This window comes from Scaptodrosophila lebanonensis, unplaced genomic scaffold, assembly GCF_003285725.1.
Source record: "Scaptodrosophila lebanonensis strain 11010-0011.00,11010-0021.00 unplaced genomic scaffold, SlebRS2 tig00000053-arrow-pilon, whole genome shotgun sequence".
Lineage (NCBI taxonomy): Eukaryota > Metazoa > Arthropoda > Insecta > Diptera > Drosophilidae > Scaptodrosophila > Scaptodrosophila lebanonensis.
In genome coordinates, this window is record NW_022060548.1 from 2,640,139 (window position 1) to 2,658,893 (window position 18,755).

An 18,755-nucleotide genomic window follows, 5' to 3' on the forward strand; every position below is an offset into this window, starting at 1 on the left:
AGACTGCCTTGAAGAGAGAAGTTTCGGATTGGAATGCAGTACTTGATAAGTGGTCAAAAACTTATGAATTGCGTCGTAAAGAATCCCAAACCTTGAATGCATGCGAATTTTTGCAAGAATGGCCGAAGTATACCGATTCTCGTGCAGTGGATTTGGTAAGATTCCAGGCCTTCCAAATGTTTAGTTCTTCAGTTATATCTTTAGTTTTATTTGAGCTTTTTAACTTCAGCTTTACCCATATTACATTTTTTGAAATCATCCAACATTTACAAGATTATTTTAAAATTATGTTTTTTTTTTAAAATTATGTTTTGCAGATCAAGCTTGATTTTACAATTGCGTATCCAGGAAAAGAATCTATGTTATTATCTAAATGGGATAATTTTAAAAAGAAAATAGTTATATACTATAAGGAAAATATTCACAATGCTACATGTAAACATTTATTGGAACAAGTTCAGTCGGCGGAATCTATTGGTAATTTTATATATTATTGCTGTGCTTGAATTATTGATTACAATTAAAAATATATTTCACTGATATTTTAGATTCTTCGGACTACATAATAACAGCTCTTCTACCGTCGGTCTTACCTTCTAACAGTTGGCATTCATCTAAATCAAAGACTTCAAGAACACGGGTAACTTTATTGGACTCACAGGAAAGTCTCGTGCTTCGTTTGGATACAATTGGGGACTACGAGCGTAAAGTAAACAATCTTATTTGCAAAAATTACGGTAATTCAAATACACTTCAACCTTTTATCATTGTGGAAGGCGTGAACTCCAACGATATAAAGTCGTTCTTTGTATACTTTGATAAAACAATATACAAATTAGATTCATTTATTGATTGTTTGGATGTTTGCTTCAAACTTTTTAACACCCTAAATCTGCATTATCCAATAGCTTCGAAGTTTCCATGGCTATTCATACAAAAATACTTTTATGAAATTGACACGCCTTATGATGTAAAGTCTGCAAATTTAACTGCTTTATTAAGTTTTATGAGAAAGTGAAAATAAAACATTGCTGTAAAAATGTTTCCATGCTTTCGATGTAACAAAAAATTTAACACTGCGGATTTATTAATCCATCATTTACAAAATGATCATGTTTTAAAAAAGCCTGGGTTCTGTGACCCGTTACAATGCAAAATTAACAATTGCAATCAATTATTTTTGAAATATTGTATATTTAAAAAACATTTATGTAAGACACATGAAAATGCGATTGGTGACTCCTTTTATGAAGATTTTGTTTCTCAAAATATGGTTAACCCAAATTTCCATTCACATGAAATACAAATTGAAAAAGTCTGTTTAGTAAAATATAATAGTTTTGATTTAGACGACAGTTTTAATATCCAGGAATATATAACAGATCTAAAAAAAAATGTCTTCAATTAACACTTGGGCTGCATTCTAAATGTTTCATGCCTAGAAATGAAGTAACTGCTATTCAATACCTGATAACTAAATTGGTTTCGCCTATCTCCAAAGCTCTCAATTATTACAGCGCATGCAATTCTGAAACTAAAGAAGCACTCGAATGCATTACTTCCTTTTTAACCAGCCCGTTTGAGGAAATAAAGTCGGAATACCGGCTTTTTAAATTTTTAAAAGAAATGCATTTATTTGAAGATCCCAAGTCATTTACTGTATCGAATAAAATCGGCCCTAAATTTAAAAAAGGAAATGCATCTCTTTTCCCGAATAAAATAGATATTCATATTATGCCTATAAAATTTCAAATTAAATCATTTTTTGAACTTCCTAATGTTTTGAATCTAACACTTCAAAATCAAAAATTACTTCAAAATCAAGGTAACCTTATTAACTTTGTAAATTCTGAAACATTTGCAAACAAACTGCAGAATTTTCTTCCTGATGACATTGTGATTCCATTTTTTCTGTATTTTGATGACTTTCAAATAAACAATGCTTTAGGAGCTCATGTATCTTCTATATGTGGCTGCTATTATTCATTTCCAACCTTGCCTCAGCATTTATTATCCAAATTAGATTTCATTTTCCCGTTTGCATATATTCCATCACATGCATTGAAAAGAAATGACCATGAAATCATTTTTAACCACTTATTTCGTGAGCTTGAAGAATTAGAAAATGGAATTGAAATACAAATACCTGAAGGATCAAAACAAATATATTTTGTTTTAGGCCTTATTTTAGGAGATAACTTAGGATTGAATTCTATATTTGGTTTTGTTCAATCATTTAGGGATAAGCGATTTTGTCGAGTGTGTAAAAGAAGTAGCTTAGAAATGAAATCAGACAGTGAAGAGCACAAAGAGTATTTAAGAGATAAAAATTGTTATGAAAATGATTTGGAAGCAAATAATTTTTTAGAGACTGGTATTAAAACTGTTTGTATATTCAATGAACTAAAAAACTTCCACGTAACAGAAAACTTTTATTTTGATTTGATGCATGATGTTTTAGAAGGCGTATGTGTTTACGGTATTTGTCAAACCTTAAACGCTTTAATTAATGAAAAAATTTTATGTTTATCAACAATTAACAGTAGAAAAAATCTGTTTTCTTATGGCGAAATAGAAATAAAGAACTCGTCACGACCGCTAGAATTAACTAAACTTAAGAAAAATGAACTTAGAATGACAGCTAGTGAAAAATTTTGTTTCGCTAAGTTTTTGCCTTTAATAATCGGAGATCTGATTCCAGAAAGTAATCAGCATTGGATTTTATTTACAAAACTTTTGGAAATTATTGACATTCTGTTTCAAAATAAATTTACAACAAAAGATTTAAAAAACTTAGAAACAAAAATAAAAGTGCACCATGAGCTATATGTGAATTTGTATGGACCTACGCTAAAACCTAAACACCATTTTCTCGTGCATTACCCTACAGCTATTTTAAAATGCGGGCCTTTGAAATATGCATGGGTTATGCGGTTTGAAGCAAAACATAGAGCATCTAAAGCATATTTAGCTTCAATTACATCGAGAAAAAATGAATATATAAAACAGTGCCTTCATTTTTCATCTTGCCTTCTAAGTTATGAGTCAGGTATTCCACCATTATTTGATAAGTATAGCTTTACAGACAAATCTATAACAGACATACAATGTTTGGAAAATGTATGCTATTCAAAATTGTTTAAGTCCAATCATTTAAAATATTGTGAAAATTTAGAATTTAAAGGAGTTTTGTATAAAAAAAACTATTATTTAGGGAATAACGAAAATAATATGAAATTGTTTAAGTTGCTTTTCTTTTTTTATGAAGAAGCTCAAATCTACGCTGCTTGTAATGAAATAAAAGTTGAACGATTTTGTAAACATATGCAAGCTTATGAAGTTGGCCACAAAGATCGAACATTAATTATTAAGGATATAGAATATTTTACAAGCCACCCATTGCATGTATATTTGAATAACAACGGTAAAAGCTATGTAAAATACAGATCTATTTAAATTCTATTATTGTTATTACTATTATTATCATGTACTCTAAAAATTAAACTAAGTTGAGTTTGAATTAAAATAAAAATTCGATTATCGATAGTAAATAAATCGATAATTTATTCTTAATATGAAATTGTTTAATTTGACTATGGGAACACTTTGAATCAAATATTAAAAATATTAAAATCTAAAATGAAAATAGTTAATATTGAATATGAATCATATTCATAATTACTATTTTAACATTTGGATCTTAATATGTTCACATTTGGATTTTAATATGTTCACATTTGGATTTTAATATGTTCACATCTAAAATTAAATATGAAAATAGTAAATATTTGAATATGACAGTATTCATAATTAATATGTTTACATTTTAATTTGAATATGTCAACACTTTAGATTAAATAGTCCAGCACTTCAAATTTACTACGAATATATTAAATTAAAAAATTAAGTGTGCACACTTCATATTTACTAAAACACACTGTAGTGAAAAATCGATGGTAAAAATAGTTAAATCTACGTGTAAATATTTAAATTTCGTTGCATTTTTTTATCAGTGTAGCTTTGAAGTCGAAATAATAATGAATATGAATGAATATGTTTTCCTATATGACAGCCCATATATTTATTTTAAATTATCAGCTCTCTGAGGGCATTTATTAAATAATGTGTACGTGTATGTCGTGAATTACCAGCTTTAAATCTTAAATTTGCACAATTACCCAAATGCCGCTAATTTATTATATAAATGGCTGAAAATTAAGAAAACCACTCAATTTAAGATCGTAATTTAATTAATTTTAAACACCTTTAGAGCCACACACAGATATACCTACAAATACACACGCGGGCGCACAGTTCATTAGGCGCCCAAGAAATTGCTCATTAACAATAAAAGTTATGTGACAAGCGGAACGCCCTTTGGTATGTGCAAAAGCTTTCAAAGTAATTAAACTTCCGGCCCATAAACAGGCAAGAGCACATAATATTCATATATATAGTACACACATACCTTTATAAACATCGGTGTGTATGTGTGAAGGTGCGTTTATGCATACATGCATAAGTATTCATAACATTTTTAATGCATTTTAAAGACGCACATCCGCAACGGCCGAGGCGAGCAGGTAAGTAACTTATGCAATATTATGAAAGCAATCGTGGACATACACAGCAAAGGAGCGAGAAAGCACAGAGGAGAGAGGGTAGGAATATACTATCCTTATATTTTTTTGAAACAACAGAAGCCTATTAAAATAAATTACAGTGCATTTTTTACATGAAAATTAACAACAAAAACAAGCAGAGAGCACGAAAACAAAAAGGGAAGAGCGCTGGCGAAGTGTCGACGACAAAGAAAGAAATCGCAGGACAGCGCACTGAATAATTCATGAGCATGGACCGGAAGCCTATCCCGCTGCTTTCACACACCCACACCCACTCCCATACACACACCCATACACACAGACACCAACACACACGCACTAGGCACAAGGCACAAGGGCGTGAGAAAGAGCGGCAAACAATAGTGTTATGTTTAATAAGCTCAGCTCAGCGAGCGCAGGCGTCGCCATAAAGCATGAAAAATCACGGACACAAAAACACATGACGACTATCAAAAATTCAAAAACGTGGCAACGCCATCGCATGCGTCCTCGAATTTGTCAAATTGTGTTGCCTACTTAGCCGGCATCTTGCGCCTTAACTTAATCATTTAATAAAACTTTTATGCTGACGATGTAGAAAAATGGGAGTTAAGGCATGGCCGTTTGTCACACAGTGGAACAATTTCATGACCCAACTGGATGATTATTTATAAATATGCTCAGCATAGGATGGGTATTGAAATGATAAACACGAATGTCAGATATCTATGTATAAGTTACCTAATGCTTACACGGCTTATGGATATACGATATCTGATATCTGATTTAAAATGTGATGTAAAGAGGATTTAGTATTAATAAAATTAATCGAATTTAGTTTTTAGGGTTAATTTTAAACATTGTTGAAGGTAGAATCATTTGTTAAATGTTATTAACAGTGAACCATTTAGCTCGCTGATTACTGACTATTTGGTTTCATTAACTTTATTAAAAATTATTTGGCTTCAGCCAGTTGGACCAGTATGTATAGATTTCTCTTACTTGTACTATCAATGCCTCTTTCCTATTTAATATTCGAACAATAAAGTTTTATGTTAAGTATCGCTGAAGTAGTACTACACTTTTATTGTAAACAATTTTTGACTCTTTCTTTCCTTTGCTCCTATTTTTTTGAAGAAGAAAAGCTTTACTGGTTTAAGTATTTTTAAATATGTTCATAACTTTTGAATCTTCTTTATTTGTAGCAAATTCATTGTAATATAGGCGAGAGTTGGGCTTCATTATTTCTATGGTGAAGTCATATACCTTAATTTTTCTTAACAAGTATTAAAACCATATTCCACTGTGCAGTATTTTGCGTCGCTCATTCGCAATTACTTTTGTTGCTGCTTTCCATTTTCTTTTTCTTTTTGAATTTCGCACAATTCTCTGGCGGCGGCAGGCAAAGGACACTTATTAGCCTGCTCGTCTTAGCCTACACTTGTCTTTTGCTAGCCTTGTCTGGTCGGGTCTGGTCTGGTCTGTTCGTGTCTGTTCTTGCCTTGTCTTGTGTTGTCTCTTTTGGTCTTGTCCTGTTCTGTCGCCGACTTTTGGACATTTTGTGCTTGCGTTGTTATATTTTGAAATTATGTCAATTTCTTTTGAGCATAACGCGGAGTGCTTGGGCATTGTCTATTGCTCTTGTTGTTGGTGTTAGTATTGTTATTGTTGTTGCTGATGTTGCATGGAGAATGGCATCAATGAAGGCGGGTTGCCGTTTAAGCTGATTGTGTGTTAATCGCGGTTAACTTGATGAGCACGCTGCGCTATAAAGCGGCAAAAGTTTAATTAGAGCGCTTGGCTCTTCGCTTGTTGGCCCCTTTTTTCATTTCACTTTCTTTTTATTTGCATTTCTGCTGTTGCTCATGTTGTTGCTGTTGTTATTGTCGTTTCTTTAGAGGGTAAAGTTGACTTTGTTGTGCTCATTAACTGATGTGCTTCGGGTCAATGAGTTCACTAAAAATAATGCCAGGAATAAGGGAAAGTTTTTCTTGCTTGTTAAGTGTACGAATTTTCAAAAAGAAAAACATCAATCATCCCTTTAATCAGTTCGAAGGAAAACAAATTTGTGCTTAAAATACCTCTTTTTAACTTTTTCTAATGTTTTTGAGCTCAGCGTCAGTAACTTCTTCATTTGTTTTTACTTTTACTTCACAATTTTAGAATCGACTGTTGATATTTTTTTTTCATCTGCTGTTAATGATCAAGAAACAGTGCTCTCTCTCTCTCTCTCTCTCTAGCGTTCTCACTGATCATGCAAATAAATTATATTCTGCTGGGGAATGCAGTTCTTGAGAAATGCGAACAGTATCTGCACAAAGATGTGAACATGATTGGCGGATTGGGGAGAGATTTAAAGTTTCTTTTCTTTTAACCTCCCCAATATATTTAAGTTTTCTGCTGGAACCACATTTTAAGCAATATAATTAATAATACATATGCACAAAAATAGAAACTATAACACAACATATTATCCCCAATTAAAATAATTATGTTTTGGGTCACACACATTTATTAATTAAAAGGATTTTGTTAATTGGTTTGAATGTGATTAATTGCAACATATATTTTCAAATTTTTATTTATTGATTTACATATATATTATAATGATTTAGCATAAAGACTAATGTAATAGCTTTGTAACTATATATAACTTTTTGATTTTTTGTAAGCATTAATAATACGCTCTTTTCCTCACATACTTAGTAATTTTATAAAATTCAAATCATTGCTCATTGATAAATGAGTGTCGGTCCTCGTTTTCCATGTAGTTTCAGAAATAATTTCGCTATTTTTTTAAGCCGCAACATAAAATATAATGCAATTCCTTTAAGGTTTATTATAACTTAAAAGCTGCATGCAAGACACAAAATTGTTTTAATAGTAATTGCTTTAGGAAACTTTTCTTGTTTATTTCACTTTAGAGAGCCAACTGGCATCTTTAAAGCACCGTTTTTTTCAACTTACTCGTATCTCAGTAGGTGCAATTTATGCAAATTTTAGAAACCCTAAGCCAGGCATATTGGCCAAGGCAACTGAAATTGGCGTCTGACATTTGAAATTTGTCCATTTTATGCGGCCCATAAAGACAGCTACCTATTGCACTGGGGCAACGAAAAACAAACCCGAGCTTGAGTTAAGGCTGTCAGGTATCTGTCTATGCAGGCAATTGAAATGCACATAAAAAGAGCGAAACGAAAACGTAATGGTTGGCTCAAGGAATTTGCGAATGTAGTTGTGTTTGTGGCAAGTGCAAGGCATAAAATGCCTTTTGGCAGGATACACGCATATAACGCATACGCACCGTGCTGCACACGAACATATGCAAAGTCATCAACTGAAATTTGCATGCAAATGCCATACATTTACTACACACACACACACACACACACACACACACACACATACACCACACAGCATACATACATCTAGGCAATATATACTTAGTTGGTTTACATATGCTTGGCATGTCACTGTATTGGTATTGTTGTTAGTGCGGAGTTCAAGTGTGCGTGTGTGTGTCTGTGTTTGTGTGCGTGCGTGCGCAGAAGTATTTCTGTTGCAATTTCCGGCTAGTATAACCGGAAGTGAAGCTGCTCAAAAATTCATGCAACCGTAAAAGGAGCAAAGTGCGCCAATAAGCAAAGCCATTTGAAAGCGACAGACAGACTCAACGACAACGGCAGCGGAAACAGCAGTCGGCAGTCGCTGCCGCTTTTGGTCACACATATATACATACATACATTATGCATATGAGTGTGTATGTGTATCGCAATTCTTTGCACATTTCGCACACTTCCTCCACGTGCCTCCTCTCCCACTCGTCTCCTACTCCTGCACGCAGTTGGTTGTTGTCGTCGTCGTCGTCGTCGTCTTGGCATTGGCGATTTGCATACAAAATATTTTGCATTTGATGTCACAGTTGAAATTATGCGAGTGTTTGTGCTTGTTGTTATTGCCGTTGCTGTTTCGTCTGCACATTATCGCCTTCAGTCCTCCCCCAACCACTTGGCAGCTGCAACAGCGTAAATCGTTTTCTTGTCCTTTTTTTTATTACTCCTACCAGTTTATTGATTTATGACAATATTTTTAATAGTTGGGAAATTGTTGTCAATAAATTTATATTTGCTTGGCATGAGCGCTATAAATTCAAGGCAGACTCGGGCTTAAGATTCATACGTGTGTACATATATTGTACACATGCGACAGAGTATATTAATAAATAAATAAATATATACCAAAATTGTGTATGAAAATCTGGATAGTATGTGAAACAGATTTCGAAAATAATTTATTTCTATTTGCGTTATTGGTGTCGCAATGCAAAGACAAGTATTACCAATTATTCTAGATAGATGCCATTCAATTAAAATGAATTGAACAGCAAATATAACTTCTAATCTTCTACAATTAAATGAAAATTTATAAATTTGTCTATACAGTTTAGAAATTCCTTCTACATGCAAAGCATTGTTTACCTACTTTTCTGGAGTTTTCAAAAGCTTTCTGCCTTTAAAGAAGTCTACAGCTGTTCGTCGAAATAAACAAGTATTTTTGTTGTTTTTTATTGGGTAACTGTTAACTGGATCGTTTAGTATATCTGTTGTCAGTAACTTAATTGTTAGTTTGGATTTTAAGTTTAAAACAAATCGTTATATTTTGGGAGTATTTTTTTCCATCCAAATCGGCGCATGCCATCATTTAATGCTTAACAATTTTGTTTAATTAGAATATTAATTATAACCTTTCTAAATAACTATTCGCCTTCATATAATATATGTAAAATATTTCTTGAAGAACAGGTTTTTATTGAATGTTGTATTATAACAATAATACAAACATTTTATAGATTGGCTTATATTTTTATAAATGAATTTTTTACGTCCTGTACCTAAGAGGAATCGATATAGCCATGTACTCGCATACCTGTCCGTATCATATCCTTTATGTGAGCCAGAGAAACCAGTCTAAGTCCGAGAATAATTTTGTTTTTGGATAAATACACATATAAATACACACATAGACTCTCATAGCTACAGACAGAAACGGACTTCGAATATTTGGAGATACTTGTCTACTTCCCTATATATTTGTTATTTTCTATGATTGTTATCTAAGACATAGCTATTTTATTTATTTTGGTGACACAGCAATCTAAATTCAAAGATATTTTCACTTCAATACATTTGTTTCGTTGCGTATATTTATGTATGTATATTCCTCATATATGAATCTTTATGCTATGAAAGTAATGTTATTATGCTTGACCGAGCCTTCGAGCTTTTTAGAATTTGGCTTGCCTATATATTGGAAGCGCCTTTTAATATTGGTTCGCATTCATTTCGGCACAAATAAATAAATGCATAAATCATTGCCTGAATTCGGAACGATTTCTAAATATTTAAAATACGTCGTATTTTTGTTTGCCATTTCCAGCCAAAATGGAAGACAAATGCAAGCTTCTGTGTATGTGTTTGCAATGGAAACTGGTAAATGTATTCACTTTTCAACAACAATGTTAAAGGCCACACATAGGTAGGTGGATGAGCAGTTAGAGTAGGATGAGGAGGAGGTCGATGTGGAAGAGGGGTAGAATGTGGTGGTGATCTCGTAAGCGATGGAGCGTTGCAAAATTGTTGCACGAGGAGGATAAATCTGTGCAACATTTTATATAAAATCGATTCAGAGCAAAATAAATTTTGTTGCAACATTTTTGCGGCTGGCAAAAATCTATCGAGCATGTGAACGACGGCATGCACTCAATACCCGCAGGCCGCATTGCTGATGAGCTGCTCGTTCAACTCAGTTTGTTGAGCGGTTTGGGGAACTGGAGTTTGTCGGTCAGACCACAAAGTGTGCCAGTAAGTGGGCACGTGGGTCGTAAGGTAACAAAAGGACATAATTTAACAGCAGCAGCTGCTGCTGCTGCCGCTGCTGCTTCTGTTTGTTGGTTCGCTGCTTGGCTCGTTTGTTCGTTGCAGTGATGCGGCAAAAATTTTGCTACAAAATACCATTGGGGATTTTGATGTATTACAAGTGCTCTGCTAACACACACACGCACATGGGCACAAGGCTCATTTGTATGCAGCAAAACTTGAACTATTATGCAGGCATCGAAAGTTGCGAGAGTGGCGACATGAGTCCTTGAATATGTAATAAGATAAAACATCCAACATGTTGGTATAATATAATGGCAGAGCTCTAGCAGAGTTTATTAAATTTAGAATTAATTGGGATAAGGATTTTATTCATAAACGATATGCACAAATATAAATCATTATATTTATTATGTCGAATATTTTAATGAATCTATAAGTCTATATCCTGATATATATTGCGCAACAATTCCTCTTTATACATTGAACACACACTCTTACTAGCGAAATCGTGTAAGTACTATAACGCATTGAACGTCCAAATAATTGAATTGATTCTGTCTTTTCAAAGAAAGACAAATAACGTTTTGAATTTATTTTATTTTTTATATCAAGCTAAGCTTTGTTTTAAGGAACCCTCGCATGGCATGGCAAAAATACTGGTACGTGCAGTTGCATTGTGGGAGGCTTTGAGGAGAGTGCAGCAAGCGACTGCGTAGCTTGAGGTGTTAGTGTGTCAGCACGTGTTAGTCGCATAAATTATCTAAGACACATGTTTCCCGCAGCACCACCCCACCCCGCACCCTTACTTACTATCTGTAGATCCATAAAAATTACTCAGCTGACCCGCATGTCAGCAGTCAGCAGGCAGCTGCTGTGTCTAATTTAATGCTACTGCCAACTTAAACACAGGTAAATCCGACTCAATGCGTACTACAAGTATAGTATATCAGCAGTACGATTATATAGACGCATATATACAATATGTGAGCGTGCGTGTGTGTGCGTGTGGGTGTCTGTGCGGTGCAATAAATTGCTTTGCATTTTATATATCAAATATCAACGCTATTATTTGTGCTTTGTTTGTGGCATGATGTTCTAGTCGTTGCTGTTATTGTTATTGTTGTTGTTGGTGTTTTAATAAATGTTGCTGCTGAAATGGCATGACGTTCTATGAAATAAATCGTCCCGACAACTAGGTTAACTTGCATGTGAGCTTCGCAATTGTGTGCACAATCAGTTGTACGCGTATACAGAGTATCGCAAATAGAAATTGATGTCTGTGAGGCGTGAGATGGATTGGGAGTTGCTAAAGCAAAAAAAACGGAAATTGTGAGGAGAAGTCAGATTCAATATCACATGCTCGTACATGCTTCCATTATGCAGTAATACATATTATAAAGAGTATAAAAAAACTGGAAATGCGACCCAGGAAACAGTTTGTTCAGATAAAAGGTGCTTTCATTGAAGGTTGTAGCAAATTCATAAATGCAAGTAAACAAGAATATAAATATGTTGGCAGATATGGGTAAAAATAAAAAAACACGCTGTTAAAACTCATGAGCCCAAATCTATTATTTATTTAAATATAAATTGAAAATATATAAATAAACCAATATTTTCTTAAGTATTTATATCGCTTTATTTCCTTCTTAGTAACACAAAATTGATTTGTAATTATTTCTGATCTTAAATTGTTCATTTAATTGAATCTCATTTTATTTGATGTTGATGGTATTGCTGTTGTAAGATGTTTATTCATTATTTTGTGAACAATTCTTCGGTAAATTGGGAGAGAGTGGCGTGAAAAGTATTTTATATTAATATTTTTTAAGCCAATTGTACCGATCAATTCAAAATATATAAATCACTTTCAGGTTTTGTATTTTTCCAAGTCAAATTTTAATTAAAAATTTGTTGTGGTTTTGTTTTACATTTGCATTTCAATAAAGTATGGCTTATATCGGTTAGTCTGTCCTTGAATTGGTTTGTTTTAATTAATGTGTTTTCCACAACCCGATACACAACATCCTAACATCCTAGTTTTCTGCAGGCCGAGTTTTCTTTCGAATATGCCATGAAGAACTAAAAAGGATCATACCAATGGATTAAAAATAAGAACGAGTCTTCTCCTCTTGCCTCCTCTGTACCATATCCTTTGGCAGGAAACGTGTTGCTGTTTGATTATTCAATGAATACTAGAATCCTTGCAAATTTCAAAGCCTGCAGATGGACAGTGCAATGTCCTCAATGAACTCTAATGATATTACGTGTTATTCCCCCACTTGCAGTTGATAATTGCCAATCTACATGCACCTCATTCATTTTAATTTAAAAGTTTTTTTTTTGCAGCTATAGCTGCATATTTAACATTTAATTCCAATTAGAAATCATAAACTGAAAACGCTAACGAAATTTTCCACTCGCAGCAGCTGCGCAATTAAGCTGCAAGGGATTTCAAATGCGAATAAACTTGCAGCAAACACGCAGATAGCGCCCCAAGTCAAATGTGTGTGGGTGTGTGTGTGTATTTGTGTGAGGGATGGGAGCGTTATGCAATGATACGCGATTGTGTGTACATGGAGCAATCCAACATACGAGCCAGCAGCTGCACCAACAACAGCAAATTAAATGCAGCGCTTGGATTGTTGGCATGACTCTGCTGCCTTCTGCTCACTTTGAGTTGGCCTGGGCAACTATTTGTTTGCTTGTTTCGGTGCTTGCTGCTTGGATTAAGACCGAATGAAATTAAAAGCGAATGTCAGGACATACTATAAGCGCTAAATTCAATTTATTTTGTTCAAACTGTATGTAGCGTGCGTTTCCCTTCCATGGACAGTAGCATCAGCAGCAGTGGCAGCGGCAGCCAAAACAAAAAGGATAACCTTATCACTCCTATCAGGGTGACCATTCTAATGCATTTGATAAATGTGCGATATGTTGCGTTTAAAAAAATGAGAGAAAAATGTGCCAAAAGCAGAGAAACATATATACTTGTATTACTCCGTTTACTGACAAGCAGGACTTTATTTTACAAAAATGTATTACAAATATTTAACAAATGAAAGTCCCGTTATAATTGCAGATAGAGTTTTGCAATTACAATTTAAACAGATCTTGTGTGCTGTTCTCTAATCATTTTTGATAATCATTCAAGTGCTTATTAAAATTATTGATGTGCTTTGAAAAATACATGGCTCGCCTTAATTTTTTTTTTTTTAATTCTCTGCCTTTTATGTTTGCTGCAACTATCTTTTTACTTTTTTCTTTATTTTAGAGCACTATTTAATTCCGTATTATGTCTCTGATCTTTGATATTTTATTTTTTGTATTTTGTGTGGCAAATACTGTTTACAATCATTTCGGTCACTCTGTTTTTTCACCACCACCAGCACTTTGTTTTTTTTTTTGTTTTGTTCTCCTCATTTGCCACACAACTTGCGTTTTATGTGCTGTTTATGTTGTTGCTGTATTTTTTGTTGTTGGGCTGCCCTGCTCCTTCAAATGGCATTAACTTCGTCATGGCCGGAAGTTGTAGTGCTAGACATTGGCCGCCATTTTCCACGCCATGTTGCTAACGCCATTGCTCTAGTTATTATTGTACTTGTTGTTGTTGTAACTGTGGCTGCGGCTGTGTGCTACGAAATAGAACGCAATGCAAAAACGTTTTCATCTACGTAATAGGATCAATTCAATTATAAAACGAGTTTGCTCCACAGCGCCCTACAGCGGACCGAGAAAAGCAAAGGAGAGTGGCGACCAATGCTAAATCTACATAGAGCCACCATTTTGGCTTAGGTTGTGCACGTCTCCTGTTGTTGTTGTTGCTGCTGATGGTAGTGGTGGCACTGTTGTTGTTGTTGCTGTGGCTTACTCGCTCGCTTGCGGCTCGGTTGGCGAAACGTACGCGCTGACATTTGATGAATAGCTTGAAATGGATTTGATTCATTTAACTGTTGCTGTTTCGCTCACGGTTGTTGCTGCCCCTGCTGGTGTTGTTGTTATTGTTGCTACAGCTGCTGCACACAATTTGCTTGAAGTAAATCACGTTGAACAGAATGGCAACAGCTACAACAACAATGTCGACGTCCACGACCACGGCAAATGAAATGTGACACAGCTGTCGAGCGCTTTGCGCTTTTGCTTTGTTCCATTGACGTTTCGAAAATCCTGGCCAGCCATTTTCCATGTAGGCTGTAGGAAACTCGCTGATAGATTCAGTTATACCTAGCCTATTAAATTACCAGAAATCGCAAGTGTTATTAAGCTTTGTTGCAAATCTGACTAGACTGAATTTTCAAAGAACGCCCAGCTGGGATTAGTTTTTGTCCGACTCTAGATATATCAACATATCTCCTACTATTCATCGTGGTAGATAACATACCTTTTTGTAGATATTTGTGCCATTTAATTGAATTCTTAGAATAACAACTGAAATATTTTTGTTTCAATATTTATCCATTTATTAATTTTTCCATATTTTAATTGTAAATCACCTTTTTATATTACTTTTAATATTTCAATAAAGTGCCTTCATATGATTTATACATAAATTGATTTCTTTTTTGCTGGAATTAATCACTCTTTTCTTCATGTTAAATGAATTCAATATCCAATTTTTTTTTCTTTTTTTTTTTTGTATATTTGTATGTTTAAGTATCACATATGGCTACGTACTATATTAATTAACTTAAGAACTGGAGGACGTTATTTTTATTGACGAAAATAAAACTGACGGCCCTGATGGCTACCATAAATATTGGACGGATATAAAAAAAACCCAGGCAGACCTGCTACTAGCTGCCTTTAGCTTAAAAGGCACTTCCGAAATATGATTTTTGGCAAGAAAATAAACGCATAAAAGTATACAGAACTGCTAGATAGTGAGCTAATACCATTTTACTGAGAATTTGGTCACCATATCCAAAAATTAATTCCATAGGGAATTTTCGGGGCATAAACTTTGCTAATGTATGTAGTATATATATATGACTACTTGCTAAAACTTTGAACTACTTGTTCATTGGTGGTTCTGATTTAGACTGAAAAGTTTAAGCTAAAAGCTCTTTAATGTAAATTCAAAAATGTAGTTTGGTTGTCTTTTCAATTATTGTCAGTTTTGTTAAATTTTATAATTAATTATTTTATCGAAATATTTCAATTTTTGCGTTTATTTATTTTATATAGTATTTTAATTGCAATTTGGCGATTTTAAATTTGCATTTTAGAAGAAAGTGAGTAATTTAGAATGGGAATTGATAAGTTTATGAGTGCGCGTGCTAATGCGCGTTTCGCAACGCTCTATAATGCCACCATAAATGAGCTGGAGAGTATTACAAAATTTAGCCATCTGGAGTTGTCAAGTATTTTGATAGTCTATTATAAATTTGTGCGACAGAATGGTGCGAGGGCGCGTTATATGACCCGACTTCAGTTCATCAGCTTCTTTTTGTTGTTCTCCGAGAACTATGACATGCGAATCGTTCATCGTGTGGCATATTTGGTTGGCGAGGGAAAGCAATTCATAAAACCGACGGCTTTTGTGAAATATCTGACAATTATCTTCGGTCACGATTTGGAAGAGCGATTGGCGTTTGCCTTTAAGGTATGGTTATTTGTTTTAAATGGCTGAGCTATTGCTATTACTGTTTTCTTTTTTCAGGTGTACGACACCCGCAGTGAAGGAATCTTGAGCGGTGCAGTCTTGGCAGCTGCTGTTGAAAATTTCTTCACCGAGGGCGAAGAAGATGAACTGACCGCAATGCGTTCGGTAAGTAAAGGAGCGCTTTATTTTAACATTTTTATCAACAAAGAGATTTATTTGAAGGATATGGTGGAAATTTTGCTGAAGAAGTTTGATAAGTATAGCGAAGGCGGTGGGTCCATAACTTTCGATCGCTATCGAAATGTTGTGCTCAAATCGCCTGACCTATTGGAATTCTTGGGCAAAATATATCCATCGCGGAGTCAAGCAATATTGATTGCGCACTGTATGAATATTTTGACTGAAATCCCCAGAATGACGTGCAAGTAACCTATTGCATAAAAATCTAATAAAAATGGAAAACATGTTAACATAAAATTGCAAAGCTTGAAAAAGAAAGGAAAACAATTGAATAAATCAAATGTAATACATTCATAGAACCTTTTAGTTATATTATATACGAGCCAAGTATTCGATTCGTGGCCACTGTCCAAGTGTCGTAAAATATAATGGGATTTCTTACATAAATACCTAACCGTAATCTATGCACATATACGATATACATGTGTATCCGCCTGCTTCGAATCCCTTTGCATAAGCTGGCAGAAATGCATTTCGTTACCATGTCTTGTATTGACGGCCAGGGCTGATGTCTACTGCAATATCCCAGTCGGCTTTGTTTCTTTTATTTATTCAGTGTATTGTATGTATGTGTGTGTACATATCTGTGTGTATATAATGGTGATTGGAATGCACAATAATTTAAGCTCAACTTTCCATTGTTTTAACATCGATTGTCGAGCAGGCTAAACAAAATTGAAATTGAATCCAATTGGACTTTGGCCTACTTGGCACTTTGGCTGAATACAGATTACATACGAGTATATTTGAACGGGATGGTAGAACAAAAATGAAAAATATTTGTATGGAAATCACGATATTTTTCTGCATTTAGAGAAATTTCACCAAAATTTTGTGAATGCGAAACTTCATTTAATCCGAGTCGAAGGGGTGGAGTTGAAGTCCAAGTTGCATTTGAACATAGTTTGTTGATTTATTAAGGTATTAAAAAGCTTAAGTGGACACAAAGTTCTCTTCAATTCGCCCATGTTCAAGGATAACGAATTTTGCAGCTTACGAATCATCTAGATATCAATCGCTTAGCACGACAATGACACGGTTGCTTACCTCGAGTTTAAACATTAAATAATGTGGTAAGCAACTGAATTAATTTTTTGGTAATGTATTTATATTATTGCTATTATTGTCAATATTGTTATTACGTTCGTGTACATTGTGTCTTGGATGTATCGAATCTACCAAACGACCTCACAGCTGCCTCTGGGCCTTTGACTGGCTATTTGACGTAAAGGAAATTAATTTCGAGCGTAAGTAATTGCTGCTTTTGTTGTTGCTGCTGTTGTGGGCATACTGTGCGTATGAGTAATTAACTGTAATACGCTGTATGTTGCTGTTGGCATTCTATATTGGTGATAGTCATCTTCTTCATGTTATGCGCCAACATACTTCAACATCAGCAGCAATCCAACTTTGAAGCAAACTATCAAAACTGTCTGCAACAGCAGAAACTTTAAACCCACACACAAAGTATATATTTATACATATGTGTGCGTGCAAGTGTGTGTATTGAGGCATGTCTGCGCCTTGAAAAAGTTTTGCGTCAAACTCTTCTCTATGGGATGGCAACCACCAAAGTTTCTTTTCGTGTGGTGGCACTAACAACAAGAACAACAAAAAAACATGGGCAAGAACTGCTTAGACGGGTTTTTCAAGTCAAGCTGCCATTTTAATTGATATTTTCGTTGTAGTTGCTGCCAGAAGAACACATTGTCGCCATGGCGAGCTTATGAATGTTTTTGATTGCTGACTTGTTCATTATAAAATATATACATAAATATGTTGATGTTGGCTTCGTCGTTTTTTAAATGTACGAGTATTTTACTCTTAGAAATATTTGGTTTTCGGTTTTGTTGTTGTCCAAAATAAAGTTGAAAATTAATTTTGAAAGTTTCTGACCACTTTCCGGACTCATATTGTTTGTGTCTGTGTGTGTGTGTGTATGTGTATATATGTAGCGGCCACGCCCCTCTCTTTGAACTTTGCGCCTTGTCAATTGACTTAAGTTTTGTGACCCGCCCACCTGCTACGTTGTAGGCAGCCATATTAATGCTGGCCCCAAAAAGTATGCCATGATTTGTTGCTTTTACTTTACCTCTTGTTGTGTGTCTCTAGAGATGGGTGCGTGATAAATATTCATTTACGTTTTGTAGCCAATACCAGGTTGTAAATCTTGTGAGTAATAACAGCGAACAAGTTTAATTAAGTTATCTATTGAAAGTATTAACGTGAAAGGAATTTTTTATTTCCCATGTGTATTGGAAATTTATTTCCAAGAACTCTTGCTTATTAATTTTTATAAATAATGTAATTATAAAATGTATGTTTCTATTTATATTTACATTGCCAATAATTTTACTAGAGTTTTTTTTTAAATAATTAACTATTTGTATATACTTATTATAAGTTTAATTTATTAATTCAAGACCGCCTTTC

The 18,755-nt window shown here is 34.2% G+C and overlaps 1 protein-coding gene across 2 annotated transcripts; it reads left to right on the forward strand.

Moving 5' to 3' along the window:
* The first annotated feature begins 15,661 nt into the window (after positions 1–15,661).
* Positions 15,662–16,621, forward strand: LOC115624226. Of its 2 annotated transcripts, XM_030518841.1 has the most exons (4): positions 15,683–15,711; positions 15,876–16,082; positions 16,140–16,247; positions 16,305–16,621. In XM_030518841.1, exons 2-4 carry the CDS (start codon positions 15,897–15,899, stop codon positions 16,509–16,511), a joined length of 501 nt encoding a protein of 166 aa, XP_030374701.1. In that variant the 5' UTR covers positions 15,683–15,711; positions 15,876–15,896; the 3' UTR covers positions 16,512–16,621. The 2 variants fall into 2 exon arrangements, with proteins under 2 accessions (XP_030374700.1, XP_030374701.1); XM_030518840.1 differs by having other exon boundaries at positions 15,662–16,082.
* The last annotated feature ends 2,134 nt before the right edge of the window (positions 16,622–18,755 follow it).